General features: G+C 34.6%; 1 protein-coding gene across 2 annotated transcripts; it reads right to left on the bottom strand.

Moving 5' to 3' along the window:
* Nucleotides 1–4,811: 4,811 nt before the first annotated feature.
* On the bottom strand, nucleotides 4,812–26,196 carry LOC123542798 (multiple epidermal growth factor-like domains protein 11). Of its 2 annotated transcripts, none has more exons than XM_053531118.1 (10): nucleotides 26,030–26,196; nucleotides 17,194–17,242; nucleotides 14,034–16,868; nucleotides 13,659–13,779; nucleotides 13,169–13,272; nucleotides 9,415–9,623; nucleotides 7,605–7,721; nucleotides 7,107–7,194; nucleotides 6,261–6,325; nucleotides 4,812–5,593 (listed from the first exon to the last, which is right to left on the bottom strand). In XM_053531118.1, the coding sequence occupies exons 1-10, from the start codon at nucleotides 26,069–26,071 to the stop codon at nucleotides 5,486–5,488; spliced, it is 3,738 nt and encodes a 1,245-aa protein (XP_053387093.1). In that variant the 5' UTR covers nucleotides 26,072–26,196; the 3' UTR covers nucleotides 4,812–5,485. The 2 variants fall into 2 exon arrangements, with proteins under 2 accessions (XP_053387093.1, XP_053387094.1); XM_053531119.1 differs by having other exon boundaries at nucleotides 13,202–13,272.
* Nucleotides 26,197–27,626: the final 1,430 nt, after the last annotated feature.

Here is a 27,626-nt window from a genome sequence, read left to right as displayed (position 1 = left end):
CATTTAGATACTTGTTTGAGCAAATTCCTGTCGACAAAAGTTTACAATTTTTGAAAAATAGGCTTACATTATAAACTCTCAACCTTATTGAATTTTTATTCACAACTTTTGCAATTCTTTTTATGTTTGAAACTGAATTTGTAACACTATATATGTATATACATTTTTACTTAAATGGTTTTAGATATGCTTTACAATAAATGTTATCAATTTAACTTTTTTTGGCGATATATGACCTTTTGTGTCGATTCGCCTTAAAATCCAACTCATTCATTCATTTATTAAACGCTTTAAATAGAAATGCAAATCAAGGCACTTTAGTCGAAAAATACGTAAGCAAGAATATAAATATATGTTAGCACAAATAAATAGATGTTTCTCTCCTAAATTCCAATACCTCGTTAATATATCTTTTAAATTATTCAACTTTTATTTTGAGTAAATCAGTTATTCACTATTTCATGCTCCTACACTACAAGAACATCAACAAATACTTAGTGACAGGCATTTGTACTTGGAAGCAATACATTCGACAAATAAAAGTTTACAAAAGCAACCTTCACTGTCACATACCTTGCCTCGCGTGAAAGTTAACGAACAACGCAATTAAACTAGAAGGCCGTTGAGTTTGAAACAAAACGGAAATCTATAGACATTGAAACAATGCTCGATATATTATCAGGAGGACTGACAATAAAGGACTACACAAATGACGTCATGTCATGTCTCAGGTCTTATTGTTAGTAAACGGGCTGAAAATACAATAAACAATTGTGTAGAACACACAGGAGGAAATAACAAGAAGGTCATGATGACCCTGGATCGCTCACCTGAGTAATATTGTAACAACCTGGATTATGGGTGGGGGTGGGGCTTACCATTTATTGTCTTCTAGTCAGTGATCTGTTTATTCTTTTATGTTGCAAGTACACATGAGTGTTGATCTAATTAACAAGAACGATCGGACGCTTATCATACATCCCCATGCTCGTTTAAATCTAATCCAAAACTTGTTTACTTTTCCGCTGACATGTTATTTTAGGACTTTTCATCAATTTCACAGTGTGTTAATTACTTCAGCTGCTACAAATTTGTTCCAAACATCTGAATTGTCTGTTTAAGATAAGTATCTTCCTTTTATTTAGTCTGTGATTTGCACATTTCATCATTATTCTCTCGAATTTGTCACATTTTCCAAACAGGATGTACTTTTATTTGCATTGCATTCTGGGCTTGTTTACTTCCGTTGCTAAGTAAAATTGATATCGTTGTAATCTGCAACAATCTTTTAAGATGTTTAAACCACTTGTACATGCTAGAGTTAACCCAATGGTGCATATTTTGATGTTCTTCTCATCTATACACTCTTTAAAATCGCCAATTTTATGAAGCAGCAGTATTCAGCATAGAGTTTAACGTTTTAGGTCACTGTGACTATTCGGTCACTGTGACCCGTCGGTCACTAACCATTCGGTCAATTTACCCAAAGTAACCCATTTGGACTGTTTTGGTAACTGTTTTGGGTCACGTTCTCTGGAAAACTATAAAAGGGCCCGATTTTGGCCATCTGAAATCTCTTCAGCTCAAGCGTTCAGACCTAAAACCACGTTTGGCTTGTTTAAATAGATTTTAATTAAAATGAACACTATGCTGAACATAGATGCAAGAAAAGTGCTCTGCAATCAGAATTTATATTAATTAAAAGCCATAGGTCTATAAAAGCCCTTTTGATACGACATTTAGTAACATTTCTACAAGTTTTATTTACACAGATGTATTTACATATTCATTCCTTATTTAAAGTAAAGACAATTAAAGTACTGAGAATATAGCGACTATATTTTTATAGAAGGAATTTCTGTTGCTGAACATTGTCTTTATATCCGTGTCAATATTTACAACTTATGGAACGCCAGATATGTCATAAATAGATTAATACGAAAGGAGTTGTGTATTGAATCTTGCATTTTGGGCCTTTAATAGTGTGCAGTATTGTTTTGTAAAACATTTTTAAAGTTCATTGAAACTCGCTTCGCTACCTGTAAACTATAGAAAGCCGGAACAGTCTTAATCTTATTGATAAGCTTGTACTTATACTGACAGAATTCAAAAGTTGAATATGTTTATTTCAAGAAGAATGTGTGGTTACATTTGATATCAGTTAGATGTGTTTGTTTAATGTGTTGACTTCACCTGTATTTTCTGGAGTATGATATATCAACATTAATAAATTTCTTTACTTGTTATCCTGAGTTTTATAGTCTCTCTAGTTTAGTTAGTTTTACGGTACACTGAGTCAACCTGGCTATACCCTATTTGTCTTCTCGACTACTTGAGTGAAGTTTACCCAGAGTTCTTCAGTACGCCTAGCCTACCCATCTCCGCAACACCCGAGTCGTAACAATATGTTTCAAATGTCAAACTGATAATGAAATATTAAGAAAGTCAGTAGGTCACAGTCATGGTCAATGAAATTCAGTTTTATGATTTGTGTTCAAAACTGTGTATGTCATCGAAATTTCAAGGCTGTATCTTAAAAAGACAAGAAAGTAGGTCAGTAGGTCAAGGTCACAGTCAAGTGACATCATATTACTTGTGGTCATCAGGTAATTATAATTAAACAATCTTGGAAATCGGATCAGATGATGGTTTAAGTATTTTTTCCTATATAACTCACATAATAACTAAGTGACCCCAGGGCTGGGCCTCGTTAATCCCAGGGGCATATTTTGAATAATTTTGGTAGAGGACTACTAGACAATGCATCATACCAAATATCAAAAGCCTAAGTCGTATGGTTTCAGACAAGAGGATTTTTAAAGCTTTTTCTTATATAAGTCTATATAAAACTTGGGACCCCCAGGACAGGGCTTCTTTTCATCCAAGGGGTACAATTTGAACATATTTTGTTGAGAACCATAAGACAATGCTACAAACCAAATATCAAAGGTCTAAGTGTTGTGGTTTTAGACAAGAAGATTTTTAAACTTTTTTTCCTATATAAGTCTATGTAAAACTTGGGACAGTCTATGTAAAACCCCGGGGCGGGGCCTATTTGACCCTAGGGGATATTTTGAACAATCTAGGTAGAGGACTACTAGATGATGCTACATACCACATATCAAAGCCCTAGGCCATGTGGTTTTGTACAAGAAGATATTCAAAGTTTTCCCTATATAAGTCTATATAAACCATGTGCCCTTAAAGGGGGATAATTTGAACAATTTCGGTAGAGGACCACAAGGTGATGCTACACACCAGATATCAAAGCCCTAGGCTCTGTGGTTTTGGACAAGAAGTTTTAAAAGGTTTTCCTTTCGGGTGCCATGGCAACCAGACTTCTGTAAGGAATTCAATTCTTTTAACAATTTTGAAAGGAAACCACCCAAGGATCATTCCTGTGAAGTTTGTTGTAATTCTACCGAGTGTTTTTCAAGAAGAAGATTTTTTAGAAAATGTTGACGCACGACGGACGTCGGACATCAAGCGGTCAAAATAGCTCATCTTGTCACTTCATGACAGGTGAGATAAAAAAATACAGAAGTTTATGACGGTCTGCGCTTCTCGAACTGTCAGTTTTCGAACAGAAACAAATATCTTTCAATTCTCGGAAAGATCATTTAGATAACAATGCTATCATTTAGATAACAATGTTCTAAACATTGAAAAAAAAATGGAAATTCCAGTTGTTGATAACGGTTGTGGCAAAGCGAATGGTAAGCCTAAAAATGTTTGTTTCCGGTACCCCGACCTACTCTAAATTTTTAGCCCAATACTAAATGGTTTTATGACTTTGGAGAATTTGTTTTCAACTTTTTAACAAAAAGTTGCAAAACTGCACTTTTTATGCTTAAAACATGGTCATTGATGTTAGAAATCAACTCTCTGCACATGCTCTATAGCCATATTCCCCTCATTTGTATTCCTTTTCTTTGAAACTACCGGCCTACCTACCCACATTTTTAGCATGTTACCTTAAACAAATACTTTTTTGTTAGGCCTTATCTAACTAGTTTAGTGGAGAGGTTCATACTCCGATGAACCTATTAATGATTCTTATTGTTTTGTTTTCATACGCATATTTCAAATTTGCATCATTGTCTGATCAGACAACACAAGTTTCGGCGTTTTTATTCAATATGCGCGTTATCCAACAGGATTTACACATGAACACCATTCTTTAGTACCCTTATGTTGCTTTGATATATATCGCCGTTCCTTAGTTTGTGCTATATCACTTTTCTGACGTAACGTCAAAACGTCAGGTACATACAGGGAATCACGGCTGTGAATAAAGAAATATTTATGTTCAAAGAAAGTATGACATCTGTTCTTACGTCAATGAAATACATTTTCACGCTCATATTATCTGTTATGCACTTTTTACATTACCATTGAATCAAATGATAACATGTGTCTAAGTCAGAGATGACGTTCACTAAACTGAAGGGGCGGACTTACCGCAAGTGTCACAGTTTCCATGTAGCGGCACAGTCAGTATGAACTTAACACGCCATTACTTTCACTTCCTTCCTGATTGAATACGTTTAATGTATTTTTCCTAATGCTTGTTCATTATGTTTTATTGTTATTTCTGTTAAAGTTAATAATCACATGAAACTGTATTATTACACTTCAAGCTTAGTAATAACTATGCAACGCATTAGAAATATAGTTAATTAAATAGAATTTGAGTGTATCTGTGGTAAAATAACAGAAAGATTGTAGCTTTAAGATATAATGTTTGTTGCTTTTTAAATGAAGCGGATAAAATAAGATAATATTCGTTTAAACACATATCTGGTGTACTAAATCGTTGAATAAATGTAATTGCCTTACGTTCTAATTTCCTACAAAATACAAAATATTCCAGCTCTAAACATCCACTTAGCTGTAGTAACATCATTCACAGGACTGTAGCTAGGATGACGTGGCTAGTATCTGTATTTACTTAATCTAAGTACTGTAATTTATGTTCTCTTGTCTTAATTATCGTACTGTATTGGCCAATAATGTAAACAGAGTTCCACTTAAGCTGGTTGTATAGTTGGTTTTGCACATTTTTTTTTACTAATCACTAACACGGGCCTACGTGGCCGAGAAGTTAAGGTCGCTCACTTCGAATACACTGCCCCTAACTGCTATGGTCTCGAAATCTCGCTTTGGTATAGAAATCATCCAGCTAGCTTACGGAAGATCGTTGATTCTGCCCAGGTTAAATATTGCCTGGAGAGTATCTGCGGTTTTCATCCACCATCAAAAGCTGGACAGTCGCAATATGAATTGTAACTGTGTCGATGTGACGTTAAACCGAACAAAAACAAAGGTAAGCAAATCGAACAGAACCGAGTCTGCATTTAGTTGACTTTCGTTGCGTTCTTACACTTTTAAAGCCTCTTATAGTATTCAATAATTCCTGTATCGTGGACATCATTTATTATTTAAAATACATGTGTTGGAATGTGTATGTCTGAAAAAGTGTTATTCATGGTAAATTTGCACATGTGATACAGTTTGAGTACGTAAAGATATGTATAATGTATACAAATGTCATACCCATCGAAGCAATGTATGCTCTTTGTTTCATGTAACCCTAAAATAGAATCCGAAAAATGTATCACATTAGTACATTTTGCATCTTAAAACAAGATCTTTGTCGTTTAATATTATTACATTCAGAGTTGTTAACAGCCGCTGTTTGCATCGACATTTAAATTTATTCAGCATGTTTTACGTCATTTGATAACTATTCATACAACACAACTATAGAAAATATTATCCAATGACCTCAGTGCTCTAGTGATTAAGGTCGCTGACTGAATCAATTGGCCATCGGCAAGGTGGGTTCGAAACCTCGCTTTCGGTATTCAATTCTTTATAAATAGAACGGAGCTTTTACCCAGGTGTCGGTTCCTTCCTAAACCAATGCCCGGAGGGGCAACTAGGGTCTTCCTCAAACAAGTCGCAATATGGCCTAAACTGCGTCAAACTGACTTAATAACCAACAAATATAAAGAAAGAAATAAAAGATTCTGCAAAACATTTGCAAATATTTTAAGGAACATGATGTATTTCTTATTACACAAAGAAAATGTTCGTGTTTATTTTTTCAGATATATCATATAGGTGACTCAAAAATCTTCCAGAAAGTTTTTTCCCCTATCTTTATCATTATAATATAGCTGTATCTATAACAATATAAGTAAATGTCTGAGTACTTCAATTACTAGCAGAAATAATGTTACGAAATAGTTACTCACGTCTATGTAACTTGCGTTAATGTAGTCAGATTTACCTTCCCGTAGAATTACCCTTTTACTGTCATCTGCAACAATCATTTTATTTGTATAAGTGATTTACATAATCGTTTCTTTGTAAAAGTTCATCCAGTATAGTGCTAATAAAGAGCGATCTGACACGAGGAAGATCCAAGACACAGAAAAAAGAAAACAACTTTAGATATGCACTGCTTACTTATCCCGGTTGTTTGTAAATAGACAACATTGTTTTTCTAATTGTGTCCGGTAGAGAGCACCGATACACACGAAGCCCTCTTTTTTGGAAAATACAGAACAGGCGTCTCATTTGGGTGGAAGGTACTTTTTAAGAGTATCTCAGAAATACCCAGTGTTTTGACCGTGATTCTAATAGTCGTCTGGATTGACAGTCAAACGTGTTTGCCACTAGACCAATGCATTTTTTAATTTTGTAATGATTTTTAGTCAGAACCGCCATTATTATAGATATCATTCATTGCCACATTATCAAAGTCGCAAGTTATATTAATATTTTATTTCGGAGAGCCAGGAGGTTTTGAAATTTGTTGTGAGGCGATTATAACGAATCGATGTCGGTGCTATGTCTTACTTGGTTAAAATAGATATTTCCTATTTACAAAGTTATTATTTTACATGTTTGACACCAGTCATATCTTTAACTTAAAGAAGGTATACATTCTGATCGTAAATACACAGTGTGTTTTGTGTAATAGCAACGTATTACATGCACGATTTATTTTTGCAAGGCGATGTAGGCTTACACGCTATATTTGTTATATCGAGGCCTTGTTGACGTGGTCGAGAAATGTATACAATATATTAACTTACAAGGGTATATATCTCTGTAACGGTTTTTCAGTATGTTCTCTCTCTTCTGTGAAACTTTATGCGGCTTAATAAGTCCCGACGGTAATTCCTAGTGATAGAGAATAATTTATTAAGTCCACAATCTTCACTGTCAGGTCATTTTTGATTGTTCCTCTGTATATACATGTACAGAGATAGCTTTAGTTTTGGAAATAGGCATGTCATATAACATTTCCCTTTATCTCATTGAGTTTAATTTAATGATCAGTATGACAATGAATTTCTGGCACTTGAATGTGTTTTTTATTCGGGCATAACGGTGAAATTGTCCCAGCGCAATTTGACACAGACTAATCTAGAAAAAACAAATTGTTAAAATGATAATTAAAGAACTTATTGACAGCCTCTTACCTTTACAAGATCGGAGGAAACAACACCGAGTTTCAATGTAACAACTTGGAAAACAAAATAAATTAATAAATACAGCTGATCATTAATATATATGATGTAAGATATTACCTTAAATTCTTCAACATAATTGTCTATAGTTTTGTTTTTTACAAACTCTCTAAGTTGATCTAACGGTATTTTTCTTTTCATAACTTCATCTGCATTGAAGTATATATGATCGTCAAACTGTAATGTAGACATAGTAATTTCAGTAGAAAACTTTGAGATGCCACTGTATTTTAATATGAATAAGTGCATTACCATTTCTGTTCAGCAACAAAATGCTTTTCATTATAAGTTCAATTTAGAAACTTAGTATTTTATAATGTATTAGTACATGTACGCAATTAACGGAAACAAGAAATATCTTTAAAAATGATGGTCGGCGAATTGTAATAAGGAAAGAAGTTTATAAATTTTTCATCTAACATTCATCTTTCATCTAACATTTTTCAAATTGCAAAACTAAACACCGCACTTTAACAATTTAAATGGTTCTCTTTTAATTTTTCGCAAAGGTTTCGTAGGGTTGCAATTTTGTTTCGTTTATCCTTAGACGAATAATTACAGCAGTAGTTCGATGAAGATTCATAAAGCGGTTCATGAGAAGAGGTCATTAAACGTGTTTATATTTTTAGCTAAATTGGTCCCTATCCCCATTTGTAACAAAATAGCAGGAGACCTTACTATATTGTTACACATCGAGTTTGATAAAAATCCATTACATTTTAGTGGTTAATGCGAAGAAAGGCATATCTACTTTTAGTTATAGTGGTCCCTAATAGGGCCCAAGTTCCTATATAAATAAATTTGGAAGAGACCCTTATAATGATGCTCCAGACCAAGTATGACAAAGATCCATCAAGCTGTTCATGAGACGCTGTATAAAGGCATTTCTAGTTTTAGCTCTAGCAGCCCCTAAAAGGGGTCAAATGTCCCAGCTGAACAAAGTTGGCTGCGGGCCTAATAAAGATGCTACAAATCAAGTTTGATTAGAATACCTGAGAAAAAATCAATTAAAGGATTTTTTTATTTATTATTTTTATTTATTTCTAAAATAAAAAGTGAAGGTCAAGCAAAACATAAAATTGTTATTATTTCAATATTTCTGTTTCATAAGCAAATTTTGACCGCATAAGCAAAGTTTGACCGTAGTTATATCACATAGATAAACTGTATGCAACGTACCTTCATTTCAGTGTAAAATGAGATTCAGTCATTATATAGCATATATATAATGAAACAGATTTCAACTGAGTTCAATACTTGCATACAATACTAAAAAAAAATATTCATATATAACAAATCAGTTAAATAATTTGTAACAAATATATCAAAGCAAACAAGTACTCATTTTAATATGCAAACTGAATAAGTCACAAAAGCAAGAAACCTTTTCATATACAGACGACAATTGTAACAAGGAAAATCTTTTAAAAAGCATTTCTCTACATAAAAGACTCTTATCACACCCTTATTCATGTGATACGCAGACCGTATTCAGCTCTTTCTTTAATTTGATATATGTTGGTGTTTGAACAGGTTTTTATCATATTTATTAAACTTACTTATTATTTTGAGATATATCAATATTCTTGCTAAATATACTGAGCCAAAGTTGGCTTTAAAACTGTGAGCAGCGTCGTTTAGGATAAACGCTTTGTCTACATTTCACTCAGCGTAGCACAGTCAACAGAGTGAAAGAAATTGACACTCTCGTCCAATCAGGCAGAGTGTTGCATAAATCTTCCGTTTTGATAAATTATCTATAATGCGTTATCAAGAAGTTTGATTGGCAAACTGAAGTCACGTGGCATAGGAAAACGAAAACGAATTTAGACGGCGTCGCCGAAAAACAACAACAAATAGTTATACACACTGTTTCAGAACATTCTGCTGCGCCTTCTTGGAACATCGTATCTAAATGTTTCCTCTCGATTGTGGCATATTCAGCAGTGCTTTCGGACAGACGGTGTGTTGGATGGTTATCAACGTTGGATGCTGAGCTTTCTGGACAGGCTCCTTTATGTTTCTTGTTTCCCGATAGCCTTTGTTTCTGTTTGTTATTTCTCTTTATGGAGACAATGCCTAACCACAAACAATAGAAATAGCAAACATAAGTAAAAATGTAATTTATAAGTACAAGAGGCCTAAATGTAAGTAAATCACTTGAACAGGACATTGGCCATTTGACTTGTTGTCTGAAGTTTGGTGAACATTCTTTAAGGAGTTCACTGAAAGTTATCATTAAATGTTTTTATATTTTGCTATGAAAGCCATAATATGCGTCACCGTTAGGACACACTTCATGATAAGGAGCTTTTTATGATATGATAAGAAGCTGGTTATTGTTTAATGATGCTACAAATCAATATTAGTATCCAGCAAGCGGTTTATTACATGAAGGCGTTTAAATGTATTTTCGATTTTGTGCTGTAGTGGTCCATTAAAGGACCAAGCGCACCCATTTCAATAAATATTGGAGAAGCAAGACTGATGCTACAGGCCAAGTTTGATGAATATATGTCAAGAAGTTCGTTAGAAGAAGTTTTTTAAAGGCGATTCTGTTTTTAGTTTTAGCACTCTCAACAAAAGAGATCAAGCGCCCAATATGAAGACATTTGCAAATTTGCGAAATGTGCAACACCTCTCAGGTCCCCTAGCACCGGCTTAAGCGGAACTCTGTTACACATCCAATGAATTGACTCGGTGGTCCCAAAGGACCAGAAAATATAACAACACTAAATTCAACTACGGGGAGATTTTTAAAGCCGCCACATGGCACTTAAAAGATTGCCGTTGTGATAGATAACAAAATCTGTAAAAAGATTCTTTTGAAGCATAGAATGCAACCAAGAAGAATAATAGTATACATTGACATCAGTAGGAAGTGAGAGTAAACTAATGATTAGTTCTATGAGGGGCGTTCAATATGTAATGTTACTCTGCATGTAGTTCCGCAACCGTTTGTTATTTTTAGATGCGGTTTTCGGCACATTATAGAGCAATTTACTGGCAACACAACGCTATATAATTTATAAAAATCGGTAGATTCAAAGTAAAAATATAATCATATGAATGAGGTGTACTCGGGTATACTGGACAATTTTATGTCTAAAATATTGAGTTTGTAATATGCAGTTTCTTGATTCTACTATTCAAAAACTAGAACTATAGTTTAATTTTCAGTTTAAACACTCAGATAAAACAAATCATGATCATCACAAAAACATATGAAAACTAAAATAAAAATGTTTATAACAGTTTTAAATTGAGTGTGTATATTTTTACTCGAAAAATGATATGGTGAGTACAATAAGCCTCTGCAATTTTGTCAGGCGCGATTATCATCGTTTAAAACATTTTGTATTTTAATTCTCGATTGCGAAACTAATTCTTACAACTTTGATTAATCGCTCTCAACACTCATTCCAGGTGGAATCAACCTCGAGTTTAGATTTTTTAGTTGTGTTGTAATATTAAAAATGCAATAAATAGTTTAAAAGAAACGCAAACTCATCACAAATTGATGTACCTCGTAGAAAAATGATAAAATTTTGCGATTTTACAAGTTATTATATTTTTCTGAGACTCTGGATGCCAAGGACCAACCTAAATTATAATTATGGTCCAGTATACCTGAGTACACCTCACTAAAATGATTATATCTTTACTTTGAACCTGTCGATTTTTATAATTTATACAGCAATGTGTTTCAAATAAATTGCTCTATAATGTGCCGAAAACCGCATCTAAAATAACCATAGGCTACATACGGAGTAACATTACATATTGAACGCCCCTCGTATAATGTTCAATAATGAACTAGTTTATAACACCTAGCTGTTCATTATTTTTGCTGTTTATCGTATAAAAATGAATTTATTGAAAATTTCTTCTATCAAATATCTTTTTCTCGTCTTTTTATCACTTGTTGCGTTCACAAAATGCAGGGTAATAAGGTACATATGTATACCGTGGTGCTGAATGTCACTTGAAGGTTCATGTATTACTCATGTGTTTTACTAACAAGGCTAGTGAATCAGAAAATTAAACAATAGACCAATCATCAACTGAACGTGATGACTTTGAATACAAAACAATAGACTGTTCATATAAGGAAGATATATCGCAATTGTTATTAAAAAGTTTGACCAACGCAGTAGATGTATAAAAGTCGTCGTCCGATAAAGGTTCCGGTGATTAATAAGTGAATCGTTCATGTTTGTCGTGTTTTCTTTAAAATCTTTCCAAAACAGCACAAAAAGGCCAACTGAAGTCAATAATTAGTTCATACGCTAACAGAAATTTTGATGTAAGTTCACTCAGGATGTGTGAACACATCGTTTTACTGACCACGACAGAGCAAGTTATTTTAGTGAAATATTTCAAACTTTCTGTTTAAGGTACTGGACCCGTATTAGAGTACCTCCTTTTTGAAGAGTATTCAATTCCTACCATAAACCTACTTTAACTGCAATTTTCAAAGGGGTGGAGGGCGTAGGTTCAAGCCCTACTGGGACCAAATTTTTTTCTCCATAGTTTCCTTTTTTGCTAGTTAGTTTTTACTTCTTTCAAGACTTATTATGGATGCATTGTACAAAAGTGGAAAATGTTCTTTTATAAGCGATTTCTTGCTGTTCAAAGTGAATTTTCCTCTGAAGCAGGAAGGGTAGAGTTAGACATCTTTAAAAATACTGAGATACATGCGGTAAAAGTTCTCTATTTTACTTCATTCTTTAGATAACATAATATTATTGTGGAAGAAATGCAGGTAGGTTTTACTTCTGCCCCAAAGTTATTTTTAATGAAGTGAGCAAAAGGATTCGACCTTAATTTTTCAATGTTGGAGTTAGAACTCTGTCTCATTAAATCTGTTTACTTGAAGCGCCCTAGAAAAAATGATATTTACAGTTTAATTTTGTGTTTTATAACTGTTTAACAATAGTTTGATGTTTCTTTTATAAAAATTAAGGCTGTAATGAATTCTCAGCAAACGTTTTAGATAGTGGCCATCACATTGAAATATGTTTCTACTTTAGCTTGAGGATATACCATATATTATACAAAATTTACCAAAAAACGGCACGGTAAAAGTTGTTTGAAATTTGCAACGCAGTGCGAAACATGGTCAACTTTAAGAATATACCTAGCAAATACCTTTCTTAAACATTACTGTTAGGGGTCCAATACCTTAAATAAAACCTGTCAATAAGGCAGTCAAAAGTTTTATGATTAAGACCTTCAACTGAACTAAGTGAGCAGTAACTGAGCTGTTTGGGTCATTTAATATTTAAGCAGCACTAACTAATATCATATAGAAATATATTTCTTGGGGTTAATGATTGCCGATTTATTAAATGTGACATAAAAAAGTCCTTAATTTTTGCAAGATTTCATATTTTATTCTGTGACTTTTAATATCGGAAATGGCGTCTTTTGAAGCAATTTATTTTCATGAAACTTTGCTCAAGTGAAGGAGAATCCTAATCTCTTCACGTGTAAGTGAACAATTTGCATAGGATGTGTTTAGGGTTTTCAGTAAACAAACTGGACATATTATCATTTACTTCAAAGGTTGGTATGCTGCTACAGCAAAAGTTATACGCAACCAAATCTTAATACTTATACACCTAAAGAGTTGTCCTCCGAACGGTCACACGTACTTTTAACTTGTCTGTATGTCACAACTTCTCCAAACCTCCCACTGACTACACGTTCTCGTTTCGGGCTTTGTCTTGAAACAAAAATATATTACACTATTAGGATAAACCTCTTATACACGTGTGAAACGCTTAATTCAACTAATCATACGTGATTTTAGATTATTACTTTTATTGTTGTGTGGTGTTTAACCTAAATCAAAGTAAAAGAAGTCAATAGAAGTCAAAATAACCATAAAATGTCACCAATTCACATATTTTAATAGCGTTATATGTCTGGCTTTTGTTTTAAGAGAACAACTTTTCTTGAAAAAACAAAACAAAACAAAACAAAACAAAAATAAAATAAAACTGAATAATATCTCGCATATATAAAATAACGATACTATTATTATTTTTAGTTTCATTATATTTTGACATGTAACTAAAGAAATTTAGTAAATTAATAAAGATATTTTACCGTCTTTTAAGCAGTATGACAGCTACCAGAACTACACTGATGGTCAGTATTACCACGGATACCAGCAGTATTACAGAACCAAGTTGTTTTGTTGTACTAGAGTTATTTTCGATTGTTCTTTCTGTACAAAACATATTTAATAAGTATAGGGTATCTTAACTAGGTCTTTTGTATTTTGAATTACGTTTTTTGTTGATAAGTTATATAGTAATTTTACACGTATGCCGTAAATGAAATAACATATATTTAATCATGAGTAAGTACTAATCTACCGAATCAAACTATTCTGTTTACATTTGTCAATATGTCTTTATTAATGGGACTTTCTTTCAAAATGGTATTAACTTGTACTTTAATAATGACAGTGATTCTCACCCTGTGAACACATGGCCCCTTCAAAACCTTCTAGACATCCATAGTCACAGGATCCTGTCTCTCTATCGCATGTTCTGTTGCGACATTTATCGTTGCATGAATAACTGCAATCTTCTCCGTAGAAGCCAACCACGCATCCTACGCTACATTTTCCCGTCGCAAAATCACAATCCTGATCTTTACATCTATTATTACATTCATGGTCACAAAGTGGTCCTAACAATGTGTTACGTACACATTTCATACAGGCTCCAGTTCCCCGATGACACACCGAACATGTTTCAAAGCATTGCTTCTCGCATCGATCACCCCATGTACCATTTACACATCCAGTAAGGCAAACACCTGTTCTAGCATCACATTTCCCATCAGTGCATGTCTTTGTGCATTCTATACAGTGTTTGCTGGCTGTATTTGAATGCAAGTCTAGAAAATAGCCCTGTGTACAAGAGATACATCCGCCGTACTCTCCATCAGTGTTTGTTATGCAGTCAGTGCACATGTCATCTTTTGTACTGCATTTAGAAACACACGCGGATCCATAAAATCCAGCTTTACACCCATGTCTGCAGTGAAATTCAGAAAAACATTCATTTTGTCGGCAATTGCTATTACACTCACAACATGAGTTGCTTTGTACGTAATACGTTGAGTTAAAGCATGATGAACATTGTTTAACATTGTTACATACTTCCGATGTACATGTGCAGTTCTTAGCTAAATTTCCAAAACCAGTCCTACACTTGGCACAAGTGCCATCTAAATTACATATACAGCTAACTGGACAGTCGCATTTATCTCCATTAAAACCAGCTAAGCACCCTTGCCTACAAGTTCCATTATCGCTGTGACAGTCGCTGTGAAGACAATTTTTGGGACATTCCAACTCGCACTGTCCTCCCCAGTAGCCTTGTTTGCAGCCGTATTCACATGTGCCATTATCAGCATTACATGTTGTATTCATACAATTTCTAGAGCAGCGTATATTGCAATGATGAAACCCACTGCTTTCATTTCGTCCGTAACTACCTTTTTTGCACGTTAAACATTCATTAATTCGACCACTAGAACTATTACAAGTTTGACATTTTGTATTACATTTTGACTGGCATTTGTTGCCGTACATCTCATCTTCACAAAATTGACAATCACCAGTACCAATGTTACAATCTGTTCCTGTTTTACAGTAACTGCATTTGTCTTGGCAAAACTGACCATAAAAACCATTGAAACATGACTTGCACGACGTATAATCCGTACAAGAATGACAGTTCTCACGGCAAGATCTGTCACACTTCTTCCCATAAAGCCCGGATGGACAGGAATAACAACTTCCATTTCTTAAGCAATCACTTGAAAAACAATTCGGAGGGCAAAGTTCAGAACAAAAGGTACCAAAATGACCTGCCTGACAATCGTTGCAATAACCTGCCATATTGCACAAAGAGTCTTTGCAGTTGTTTGGGCATTCTATATTACAATAATCTCCGTAGTTACCAGCAATACATGCACTGCAAGTTCCATTCGACCGACATGTGCTGTCCAAACACCCATCAGGACATTTTTTATGACAACGCTCTCCCCAATGTCCGTCTTCACAGGATTGACACACTGTATCTGATATACATGACTTGCAGTTGGCCGGACATGAATCGTTACAATGAGTCCCGTGAAACTTAGGATTACACCCTTCCGAACATTTTCCATCCAATTTATTACATACGTGACCCTTACAATTCTTTGGACATAATAAGCTACAATTTTGTCCGTGCATTTCGTTTTTACAGTAATCACACTTTTGCCCAACAAAGTTACCTTTACAACTTTGAGAGCAGATCCCTGTTGCTTGTTCACACGATAACAACGAACATCCATCAGAGCATTTCTTTTCACATTGCTTGCCGTGATATCCAGTTTTGCACTTTGTGCATTCCGTAGTGGATAAACAGGAAAGACAACTGTCTGGACAATCTCTGCCACAATTCTTTCCCCATCTGCCATCCACACATTTTATACAGTTTGGCAACTTAAAATATGGCTTACATTTAACGCAAGCACCAGTTATTTTGTGACATCTTTTAATCGAACACTCATTTCGGCAATTAAATTGACATTGAATTCCGTAATAACCAGGATGACAAACAACGCACTTTTCTGACGAATTGCACGTCATGCAATGTTTAGGGCAAACACGAGTACAATTGGGACCAAATTTACCCCGAATACATAGATGACATGCATTTCCTATAAAGTTACCTTGACAAGTACAGTTACCCATGTCTTTACCGCAAACGTTTCCAACGCATCCAAGAGAGCACTTCTGTGTACAAGTAATGCCGAAGTACCCTGTCTTACATTTCGTGCATTCATTAGAAATAGAGCAAGAAGCGCAGTTATTTGGGCAAAGTGAACAGGAATCACCGGCCTCAAAATATCCTTCGGGACAACTCAAGCACAAGATACCATTTTGATGAAAACCGACATTACATTCAAGACAATTATTATCTGATGTGCATCTTTTACATCTGGCTGAACATTTCCTGCAAGAATTATCGGTCTTGAAATATCCCGTGTCGCACTCTAAACATTTTCCTTTAGATAAACATTTGTTACATCCTTCGGAGCACGGAGAACATACATCCGCATCATTGTTATATTTGTTTAAGTAATGTCCGGCGTCACATCCTAAGCAAGTTTGGCCCGATAAGCAATTAACGCAATTTGCTGAGCATTTTATACAAGTCCAGTTTTGCATATAATATCCATCCTCGCAGGCGGCACAGAAACCATACATGGTACATTTACATCCTACTTCACATATATGTTGGCCAGACACTAAAAACAAATTGCAAACGTCATGTCAAACTGGGTCATCTTAAATCCAGTAGTTCATATAAAATAGAATAATATTTATTTTTTAAAACATTTGAACTTTTAATACATTGACGTACTCATCATATGATATTGATCAGGTGTGAAAAACTTAGTGTCAAATCATACCACAAAGTGTTTCAGAAAATTCAACCATTAGTCTAACGCTAAGGCATAAACATTTTAGAATCATTATATCATTTTGGATTATATGTTTTTTAACATTTTAAAATTTAAATCAGATAATCGCAAGAATTTTTGCTACAGTATATGTTATATGAATACTTACCGCAGTTTATAGTTAACAGCATGAAACGGATAAGAAACAAAAGTAACATCTGAAATACATGAATGATATATGAGTCAATTTATTATGCAAACCTTAATCCATTGTTTAAAAAAAATCGAAATTACATAATTTATCTAACCAGAATTTATTATCAAGATGCGGGACAATCATGGCAAAAAGAAAAGCCTGATATATTTTGGGAAAAAAGTCAGTGATATTAGTATTCCTTGTCCTTATGGATCAGATGCTTAATAAAATGTATTTATATAAAGCAGATGCTAGGTGCAAAAGAGGTGTTGTACTTTTCTTCACCTTTTATGAACAGACTCAGTCAAACCGAGTCTGCTATTATTTTGTTTGGTTGCATCCTATCCTGCAACATTATTTTACTATAGAGCCAAGGACACGCATCACTAGGCAAACTTGATAAAAAGATATGGCAATAGCCAAAGTACGAGTCTGTTATGGATAATGTAGCAAAAATATTGATACTGTAATAAAAACAAGAGGGCCATAATGGCCCTTCATCTCTCATCTGAGTTAAGTTGCTTGCTTGAACAAATTTCTTTGCTAAAGCTTTAAAAACAAGGAAGTAGGTCAGTTGGTTATATTCATGGTCACTGAAAGTCAGGTTTCAGATAAGTGAGCAAAACTGTACATGTCATCCAAATTTCAAGGCTGTATCTTAAACAAGAAGGCCATGATGGCCCTATATCGCTCAACTGATTAAGACTTTTTAAGATGAGTATTGAAATCTGTATCAAAAATAATACATATGGTCAAAATCTTTTTGATGTAGCTTCAAAAACAAGAAAGTAGGTCAGTAGGTCAGGGCTAAGAACATTAAAGATTAGCATTGAAATCTTTATCGAAAGTTATTGACGTGGTCCAAATTTCTATGCTGTTAAGATCGGTGTGCAAAGCTGTATATGTCATCCAAATTTCAAGGCTGTATCTTAAAAACAAAAATATAGGTCAGAAGGTCAAGGTCACAGTCAAGTAACCCCTAATTACCTGGGGTCATCAGGTAATTATAATTAAACAGTCTAGGAAATATGATCAGAGAATTTTTGAAGTATATTTTCCTACATAACTCATACACAAGTGACCCCCGGGACGGGGCCTCTTTTCACCACAGGGGCATAAATTGAACAATTTTGTTAGAGAACCACTAAGCAATGCTACATACCAAATATCAAAGGCTTGCGCCTTGAACTTTCAGAAAAGAGTTGTTTGTATTTTTTCCTATATAATGTAAAACTTGGGGTCCCCGAGTTTTACCCAAGGAGCATAATTGAACAATTATGGTAGAAGACCACTAGGCAATGCAACATGCCAAATATCAAATGCCTTGGCCTTTCAGTTTCAGGCAAGAAGAGTTTTAAAGTTTTTTTCCTATGTAAGTCTATGTAAAACTTGGGACCCCCTGGTGGGGCCTCTATTCACCTAAGGGGCATAATTTGAATACTCTTGGTGAAGGACTACCAGGCAATGCTACATATCAAATATCAAAAGCCTAGGCCTTGCAGTTTCAAACACAAAGATTTTTAAAATTTTTCCAATATAAGTCTATGTTAGACTTGGTACCCCGAAGCAGGGCCTCTTTTCGACCTAGGGGCATAATTTAAACAATCTTAGTAGACAACAATAAGGCAATGCTACATACCAAATATCAAAGGTGTAGGTCATGTGGTTTCAGACAAGAAGATTTTTAAAGTCTTTTCCTATATAAGTTTATATAATATAATCTGGAAAATAGATCCCTCGGAAGCACCGACAACAGTGCAAACAATGAAAATTGCAGACTCGGTTTGATTGAGTCTGTTCATGAGCAGTAATGGAAAATGTAACACTGCCCACACCCCCTAGCACCGGCTTAAGCAGTATTCAATTTTCAAATCTAAATGAGTTGAAATCAACAAGGACCAGAAAATATAACAACACTGAGATGAAGTCGGGGCGACTTTTTACGGCCGCCACACAGCCAAACCATGTGACCCCTGGGGCGGGGCCATATTTGACCCTAGGGGAATAATATGAACAGTCTTGGTAGAAAACCACTATATAATGCTACATACCAATTATCAAAGCCCTAGGCCCTGTGGTTTTGGACAAGAAGAGTTTTTCCTTTTGGTTGCCACGGCAACTAGAGTTCTGCTTGGAATTAAATTGTTAGAAAAAATTTGAAAGGGGGCTACCCAAGGATCATTCCTGTGAAATCTGGTGTAATTCTGGCCAGAGGTTTTCAAAAAGAAGACTTTTTTATGAATTGTTGACTGACACACGACGCACGGTGGACGACGGACGACGCACGACGCACGACGGACATTGAGCGGTCACAAAAGCTCACCATAAGCCTTTGACTAAAACAACAACATTTAACAATGTTCCAGTGTTCCAGCTAGCGCAGAATAGAAGGACGCGGCGCCCTGTCCCTTTCTCAAAGCGCCCTGCCGTTTTTAATAGCGCCCTGTGCCCTTTTGAGTCCAGTAAATATATGCCTCAGTGTAAAAAAAGCCCCATGTGTCCTGTTTATTGCCCTCTCCTGCTGCGAGTGCTGCTTCCGTTATGCAATATACAACATCACTTTTATATTATCTAATGATTAGATGTGAAAATACACACTGACGCAGTAGCGAAGATATTGCACAAGCCTATTGTTAACTTGTAAATATAAAAATATGAAATACTTGTTGATGATAAAAGGTAAACAAAATATTTTTATGATACTATCAAAGTAACACGATGCAGAAAGAAAGGACATCCAGCTTTTTCGGTAAAGAATTAAAGTATTTTTAAGTAGGCAAATGCACACAAATATATACTTATTAACGAGACAACACTTTATTTAAGTATAAATTGATTAGCATTAAGTTCTGGTAAAAATCTCGAAAAAAAATTGAAATGGCGACTTTTGGTCTATTGTCACAGTCGCAATAATCATATTTACCGTTACGGTAAATTCATTGCATATTAAATTTCAATAATTACAACTATTACTCAATTCATAGATTTGCGCGTTTCTGGTTGGCTGCTTCAGCACATGTGATCAACTTTCATTTCTCAATGAAGCCATCACGTATTCATTAGATTTAATTAATATTCATAATTTTACGGATTACTTTTTCGTTTCTGAAAAGGTCGGATTTTTTTCAAATAGGAAATAAATGGAAGAATTTTTATATTAAACAACTCTGTTTTATACAACGTTTCGGCTTTATTCGCCTTTATGAAAGTTTATCAAGTATAAATGTGCTGAGATGATCACATCACATTTCGACCATGTTCATTGTTTTCTCAATAATAATAATAATAATAACACTACTACGGATATGACGTTACGTTACCATAGCGTAAAATAAACTATAATGCGCTAAAAACGTAGACTAGCAGAAGAGTATAATAACAAAGATGACAAAGTCATAAGAACCGAGATTCATGGGACATTGAAAACCGTAGTTAATGTTTGTGAGACGTGACAGTTTTCTACTATATATTCTAAGCTGTATTGTACAACCTATAAGGTTGAAAGTTAAAATAATACATTAAAGTCTATCTAAAATTGTAAAGCATATTATTACCTTTAATATAGTTTACTTTTACAAAATTATAAAATTAATTTTATGATAAGAATTATACAAATACTGTAAATGTAATTACCTCCCTTTACTTCTTACTGAATTATATTTTAAACAGTCTATAGACTAAATAAACTTTAAGAAATCTATCAAATATCTATAAAAACTACTTATCAAAAATAAATTAAATATATAGAATAATCAAAACTTAAGACAAAGAGATTAAGTAAATGTTCTTAAAGCGCTTATAAAACTACTAAATCTACAAAACCTATTCGTGTCTTTTAAAAAAATATATATAGATCTATATGTACAATATCAAACAGTGTATCGCTTAAATAACAAAAATAACAACAATAATAATACTTTTTATATAGTAATAAACAATTAGATAAATGAATATAATAATAATAATAATAATATATGAAAATAAATTGAAAATACATGTTGACTGATCAAAGTTAATGGCTAATTGTTGTTCAGTTATTTTTATCATCGTATGAAGTGTTTAAATTATTTAAAAATAGTTGTGTCTCGTTGTAGTTACTTGTTGTTTAGTGTTTATTTTAGCGCCAAGTTTCCTAACCCATTCTTGTTCTTTTATTTGTCTGTAAAAACGAGATGTTTCCCTCACCCGCTCGAGAATCACTGCGTCCATCATTTCCGGTGAGTGGTTATCACTGTTATAATGTGCTGCTACTAGTTTAAATCTGTTGTGCCTAACGTCGGCTTCGTGCTCTTTCAGCTTATCCTTAGCAGTCCTTCCAGCTCCCCCACATGTTTAGTGTTTATTTTAGCACCAAGTTTCCTAACCCATTCTTGTTCTTTTATTTGTCTGTAAAAACGAGATGTTTCACTCACCCGCTCGAGAATCACTGCGCCCATCATTTTCGGTGAATGGTGTGTTAAAATGTGCTGCTACTGGTTTAAATCTGTTGTGCCTAACGTCGGCTTCGTGCTCTTTCAGCCTATCCTTAGCAGTCCTTCCAGTTTCCCCCACATACACTACCTCTGACATATTCGTATTTCGCTTGAATGTTCCTGTCTGTTCTTCATAACTTTATTCAACTTACCGTGTACTAGCATGTCTGCTAGATTTCTGTCTCTTCTAAATGCTACTGTCGGTGGTTCTTTGAATACACTTGTCATGCGCGTTGATTTATATAACGTTGGAAGGTGCTTTCGTATTACATTGTGTATATTCGGAAGTTGCTTTGTAAATGTTAGGACTAGTGGGACCCTATTCATGTCATTTTTTGATTTCTGTTTACTGCTCATTATGTCCGCTTTCTCCTTCTCGTCTACCCTCTTAAGCTGTGTTTCAATGAATTTACGAGAATATCCTCTTCGGCTTAGGTTACTCTTTAACTGATTTCTATGATTTTGAAAATCTTCTTGGCGGCTACGTATTCTTTTCGATCTTATTCCTAGTCCATAGGGAATGGCTTTTTTAACATTTTTTGGGTGGGAATATTTCTGGTCGACATATATGTGTTTATCAGTTGGTTTAATGAACAAATCAGTGAGGATTTTGCCGTCTACTATTTTCACCCAAGTATCAAGGAATTCTATATTTTTCTGTGCTTGATCTTAATTCAACCTGTATACTACGGTGTATGTTGTTCGCATAGTTTTTGAATTTCTGCAGTTCTTCTGTACCGCTGAGCCAGACCCCAAATCCATCATTGATGAACCTCTTGTAGAAAAGGGGCTGTTTCTCATACTTTGAAGCTCTTCGTCCCATTTCCTCATGTAAGTACATGCAAAATTACGTCCTAGTTTTGATCCAATGGCCTATCAAATTTGAAAACATTATTTTCTAGAACTGTTTCTATCATTTTAATAACTGCTATATCTGGTATGTTGGGCGATATCCGTGATTGTAGAGCTTCTTTGCACGCCATAATTCCCTCTATTTGTGGTATAGACGGGTATAATTTGATTACGTCAAAACAGAACAGTATAGCCCCTTTGGGTAGTTGGGCTGGCCATTCTCCAATTTTTGGAGGAAGTCAGATGTGACTCTTATGTAACTAGGTGTGTTCTTTACGTAACTGTTAAGCTCCATTTCTGCCACTTCTGCCATCCGTTCTGTAGCTGTCCCTATACCATTTCGTTCGGTATGGATGTCCGCTTTTCTGGAGCTTCGGTTTCCCCTTCAATTTTCCACATGTTGGGTATTTTGGAATGATGTAGTTCTTAAAGTTTTTTTTGATATTAGACCATCCTTGTACATTTTATCAGCCGTAGTTTTTACCCGTTTTTCTGCTTCCGAAAGTCTTTCTCCTGATGTTTGTTTGTACGAACCACTTCTATCTATTTCACGTTCTAGCTGTTTTACGTACTGTTCTGTATCAATTACCACTATCCCAGATCCTTTGTCCGCAGGGAATGCTTGAATCATTTAGTAATCTAGACAACGCTTTTCTTTCATCTTGTGTGAGATTTGATTCAATCTTACTCTTGATGCCGTTCATTATATCATTTTTCACTGTCTCTATGTAGGTGTCAAGCCATCTGTCTCGACCACATTCTGGCGTAAATGTACTTTCTTTCTTGTCCCATGGGTGCTCTAGTTTCCTTTTTTCATCTTCCTTCTCATGAATATACTCTTTCAATCGCATGCGTCTTTCCCATTTAATCAGGTCACTCTGCAGTTTAGTTATATCTATTTTGTCTCTTGTAGGAATAAATGTAAACCCTTTTGCCAAAAGTTTCGTTTCGCCATTCGATAATTCGCGAGAAGATAAATTTGTTACCAGGCTTCGTTGATATTTCTCTTTTGCACTTTTGACAAAACCTGCATTAATTTGTCTACTTCTACTATCTAATACTTCTTCCTTTTCGCTCGATCCGACACGTCTTTCTTCTGCATAACTCTTGTCACATGTGCCTGTTTCATAATCTGTAGTAGTCTCTGTTGTTCTATTGAAACTGTTATGTTTTTCGTACGATATATCAAACCAATCAAATATGGGTAGTTCATTTTTTGTCATTTTCTTTGTCTGTTTCAGCGAGATTTTTTCTATTCAATGGCTTGGCATACAAAAGGTCAAAGTGGCTGTTTTCTAATTTCATAAAAATATGTTGATTTGGTTTAACTTTACTCCTAGGGATACATTTCAGAGGTACTTGCCCAGGTATGTTTCTATCATACACCCCAGGAACAAATCTGAACACATTTGCCGTAGTTACTAGTTTGGCTTCCGTAGCCCAAGATGAAATCCTCCTATCTGTCTGCATCTGATCTTAAGTATGTGAATCCCAATCCCCATCAATCATCGCCGAGTACAACTCCACATTATTTCTCATATGACTTACAACCTTCTTTCTAATTTTTTTCCATGTTTTTCTTCATGCCCATACATTTCCTCCGCTACACATCTGTAGAAGCAGTTGCCGTCACCTTTTACTTTCCTAATAGTAATATCTTGTAGACTGACATATGTATCTTGGGTAAAAATATCTGAACGTCTTACCTTTTCTATCTTTTTGTTCTTTCTTTTATTTAGTAATTTCTTCCGTTCACTCATTTTTATGTTGTCTATTGATTCACTATGTTGATGTCTCAACTGGCTGAGTTTATTCTTACACACATCTGCTGTCAACGACATTAATTGTAATGAGGAACTCTTCTTTATTTGTTCGCATTATTTAGAAGAACATCATTTACATCCATCTGCATATTCCATTTAATCTTGAATCCACTCGGAATTATTTCTTCTTTTATACAGCCTTGCAAAAATTCTACATGTGCTTGGTAACGCAACAGTTTATCCGTCATCTTCGATACACCCATCTCAGAATATTTCATGTGAGGAGTTAAATATTCAATCAGTAAGTACAAAATCCAAAGGGATCGATGATATCAATTAATAATAAACAACTCTTTTTTTTTATACAACGTTTCGGCTTTATTCGCCTTTATCAAGTATAAATGTTCTGAGATGATCACGTCACATTTCGACCAAGTTCATTGCTTTCTCAATAATGATAATAATAACACTACTACGGATATGACGTTACGTTACCATAGCGTAAAATAAACTGTAGCGCGCCGAAAAACGTTGACTAGCAGAGAAGTATAATATTAAAAAAAAGAAGATGACAAAGTCATAAGACCCAAGATTCATGGGACTTTGAAAACGGTAGTTAATATTTGTTAAACGACTGACTGACTATTTAAGTTTAATTACGGTCAATCCGCCCTTTTAGACACAATGAAGCATATAAGTGCCACGTAGAGTATAGACCGCGAACATGCCCTTTATCATGTTCTTAAAGTGTGTTTTGGTTCTAATGTAGGGGTATTGAGTACCTCTCTGCAATTCCCAGAGAGTTTCGTCCAAAGAGCATGAATTTCGTAGCCGAATTACGACTGAAAGTTCAGCGGCCAATGAGACCTAAACGTACTTAAGTCCGGATGTTTGTTAAACGTGACAGTTTTCTACTATATATTCTAAGCTGTATTGTACAACTTATAAGTTTAAAAATTAAAATAATATATTAAAGTCTATCTGAAATTCTAAAGCATGTTATTACATTTAATGTAATTTACTTTTACAAAATTATAAAATTGATTTTAAGGTAAAAATTATACAAATATAGTAAATGTAATTACCTCCCTTTAATTCTTACGAAGTATATTTTTAACAGTCTATAGACTAAATAAACTTTAAGAAATCTATCAAATATCTATCAAAATACTTATCCAAAAAAATAAATAAATAGAATAATCAAAACTTATGACAAAGAGATTAAGTAAATGTTCTTAAAGCGCTTATAAACAACTAAATCTACAAAACCTGTTAGTATCTGTTTAAAAAAGTATATATACCAATATCAAACACTGTATCTCTTAAATAATAAAAATAACAATAATAATTTTTTTTTTCATATAGTAATAAACAATTAGATAAATGAATATACAATAATAATCGTCTCAGAATCGTCTCAGAACATTCATACTTGATAAAGGCGAATAAAGCCGAAACGTTGTATAAAACAGAGTTGTTTATTATTAATTGATATCATCGATCCCTTTGGATTTTGTACATACTGATTGAAGTTTTTATAGTTGTAATTATAAGAACTGAATTGTATTTTTCTGCGGATTATCGATGTATGAACTATCAGGAAGTTTACATCTAATTTCGGTGTTTATGCAAATTAGATGTAAACTTCCTGACAGTTCATACATCGATGAACCCGCAGAAAAATACCATTCAATTCTTAATTAAAAGAATCAATTACTTAACTGTTTGTGACGTTTTAAAACAATTCCTATAACTTAACAGCATTGGTTTTAAATCGTATATCTTCCTATTGTATCCGCTTCATCTGTTAATCCAGGTAATTTATATTGTAAGTCACAATTACCTTCTTACGTTACCACCGACACATAAATATTGTCAACAGCATCATGTGATTTACAATCATTACTATCATTATTACAAAGATTGAAGTATAATATACGTATATTCTGTAAGATTACTAAGAATTTCAGATTGATAAATCATCGAAGAGAGAGTGAGTGAGTGAGTAAGTACAAGGAAACAAATAATCATGAGGTAATTCCGTATGAGCCATTAAGTGCGTGTGCTGCTGACTGAGTAATTTACCATTATTTCCTGTATCATTTTTATCAATACACTTGACACAGGGAAAACTAAAGCTGACTGTCTCAAATGGACTCTGTCACAAATTTTGTCATTAATTCATTTATGGTTTATACCAATAAAACTCTAAATACTTCATCACAGAGACGTGAGCAGAAAGGGTCTTAGTGCATATAAATAAATATTCCGAAAAGTGCTTTTACCTGTAAATACGGCCTGTTTGAAATAAAACGAATGCCATTTTGTCTCAGCAGCAGCAGCAGCAGCACGTTCTAGTATTGCAGAGTTTACAGTGGCAGACGTGCCTAGTCTATATCGACGATATAATTTTATTTGGAACAGACTGCGGAACATATAAAGAGTTGACGAGTTGACAGGATAAGACAGACTGGTATGAAGTTACGACCAAGACAAGCGTCACATGCTTCAGACGGAAGTAGTTTTCTTGGGGCATGTAGTGTCTAAAGAGTGTATACGACCGGATCTTACTAACATAGCAAAGATTACCGAATGCCGAAGGCCTACGACACCAAAGCAAAGTAAACAGTTTGTAGACACTGGGTCATACTATATGCGCTATATCAAGGACCCAAAATTGGCACGAACACTTATTGAGCTGACCAAAAAGAATGCTTGCTTCGCATGGACTGATGAATGTGAGAATGCATCTATGACCTTAAAGAAGAAGCTGACGGATGCAGATGTGATATGATTTCCCATCAACGAAGGCGGCGAGTTCTTCTTACATGTAGACGCTTCAGGTACTGGGATAGAAGGTGTACTTTCACAAGTGCAATCTGATCAAGAGAGGGTAATAGCTTATGCAAGTAGATCACTCATCAAAACCAAACGCAATTACTGTGTGACCGAGCGCAAGCTACTTGCAATAGTGAACTTCATGCAGTACTTCCGGCAGTACCTTCTTGGGCGAAAATTCACCGCGAGGAGTGACCATCAAGCCCTGATTTGGCTCTTTAGTCTGAAAGATCCAAACGGGAAAATAGCCCGATGGATAGAAATCCTGGCACCTTTCAACTTCTCGATTGAATACCGACCAAGTAGACTTCAGCCTCACTGCGATGCGTTATCTAGGTGTGACAGTCCGAGAGATTGCGATTGTAGCGAAGTTGATATGAGCGAACCGCTGAAGTGTGGTCCCTGTAATAAATGTAGATGTCGGGCCGAGGTTATGTTACTTAACTGGTGGAAAGGTGAGGACTCACAGAAAAACAATCTG

The sequence above is a fragment of the Mercenaria mercenaria genome, chromosome 19, assembly GCF_021730395.1.
Source record: "Mercenaria mercenaria strain notata chromosome 19, MADL_Memer_1, whole genome shotgun sequence".
In the NCBI taxonomy this organism is placed as follows: domain Eukaryota; kingdom Metazoa; phylum Mollusca; class Bivalvia; order Venerida; family Veneridae; genus Mercenaria; species Mercenaria mercenaria.
Note: the sequence above shows the minus strand (reverse complement) of the source record. Positions and strands in the feature narration are given on the sequence as shown.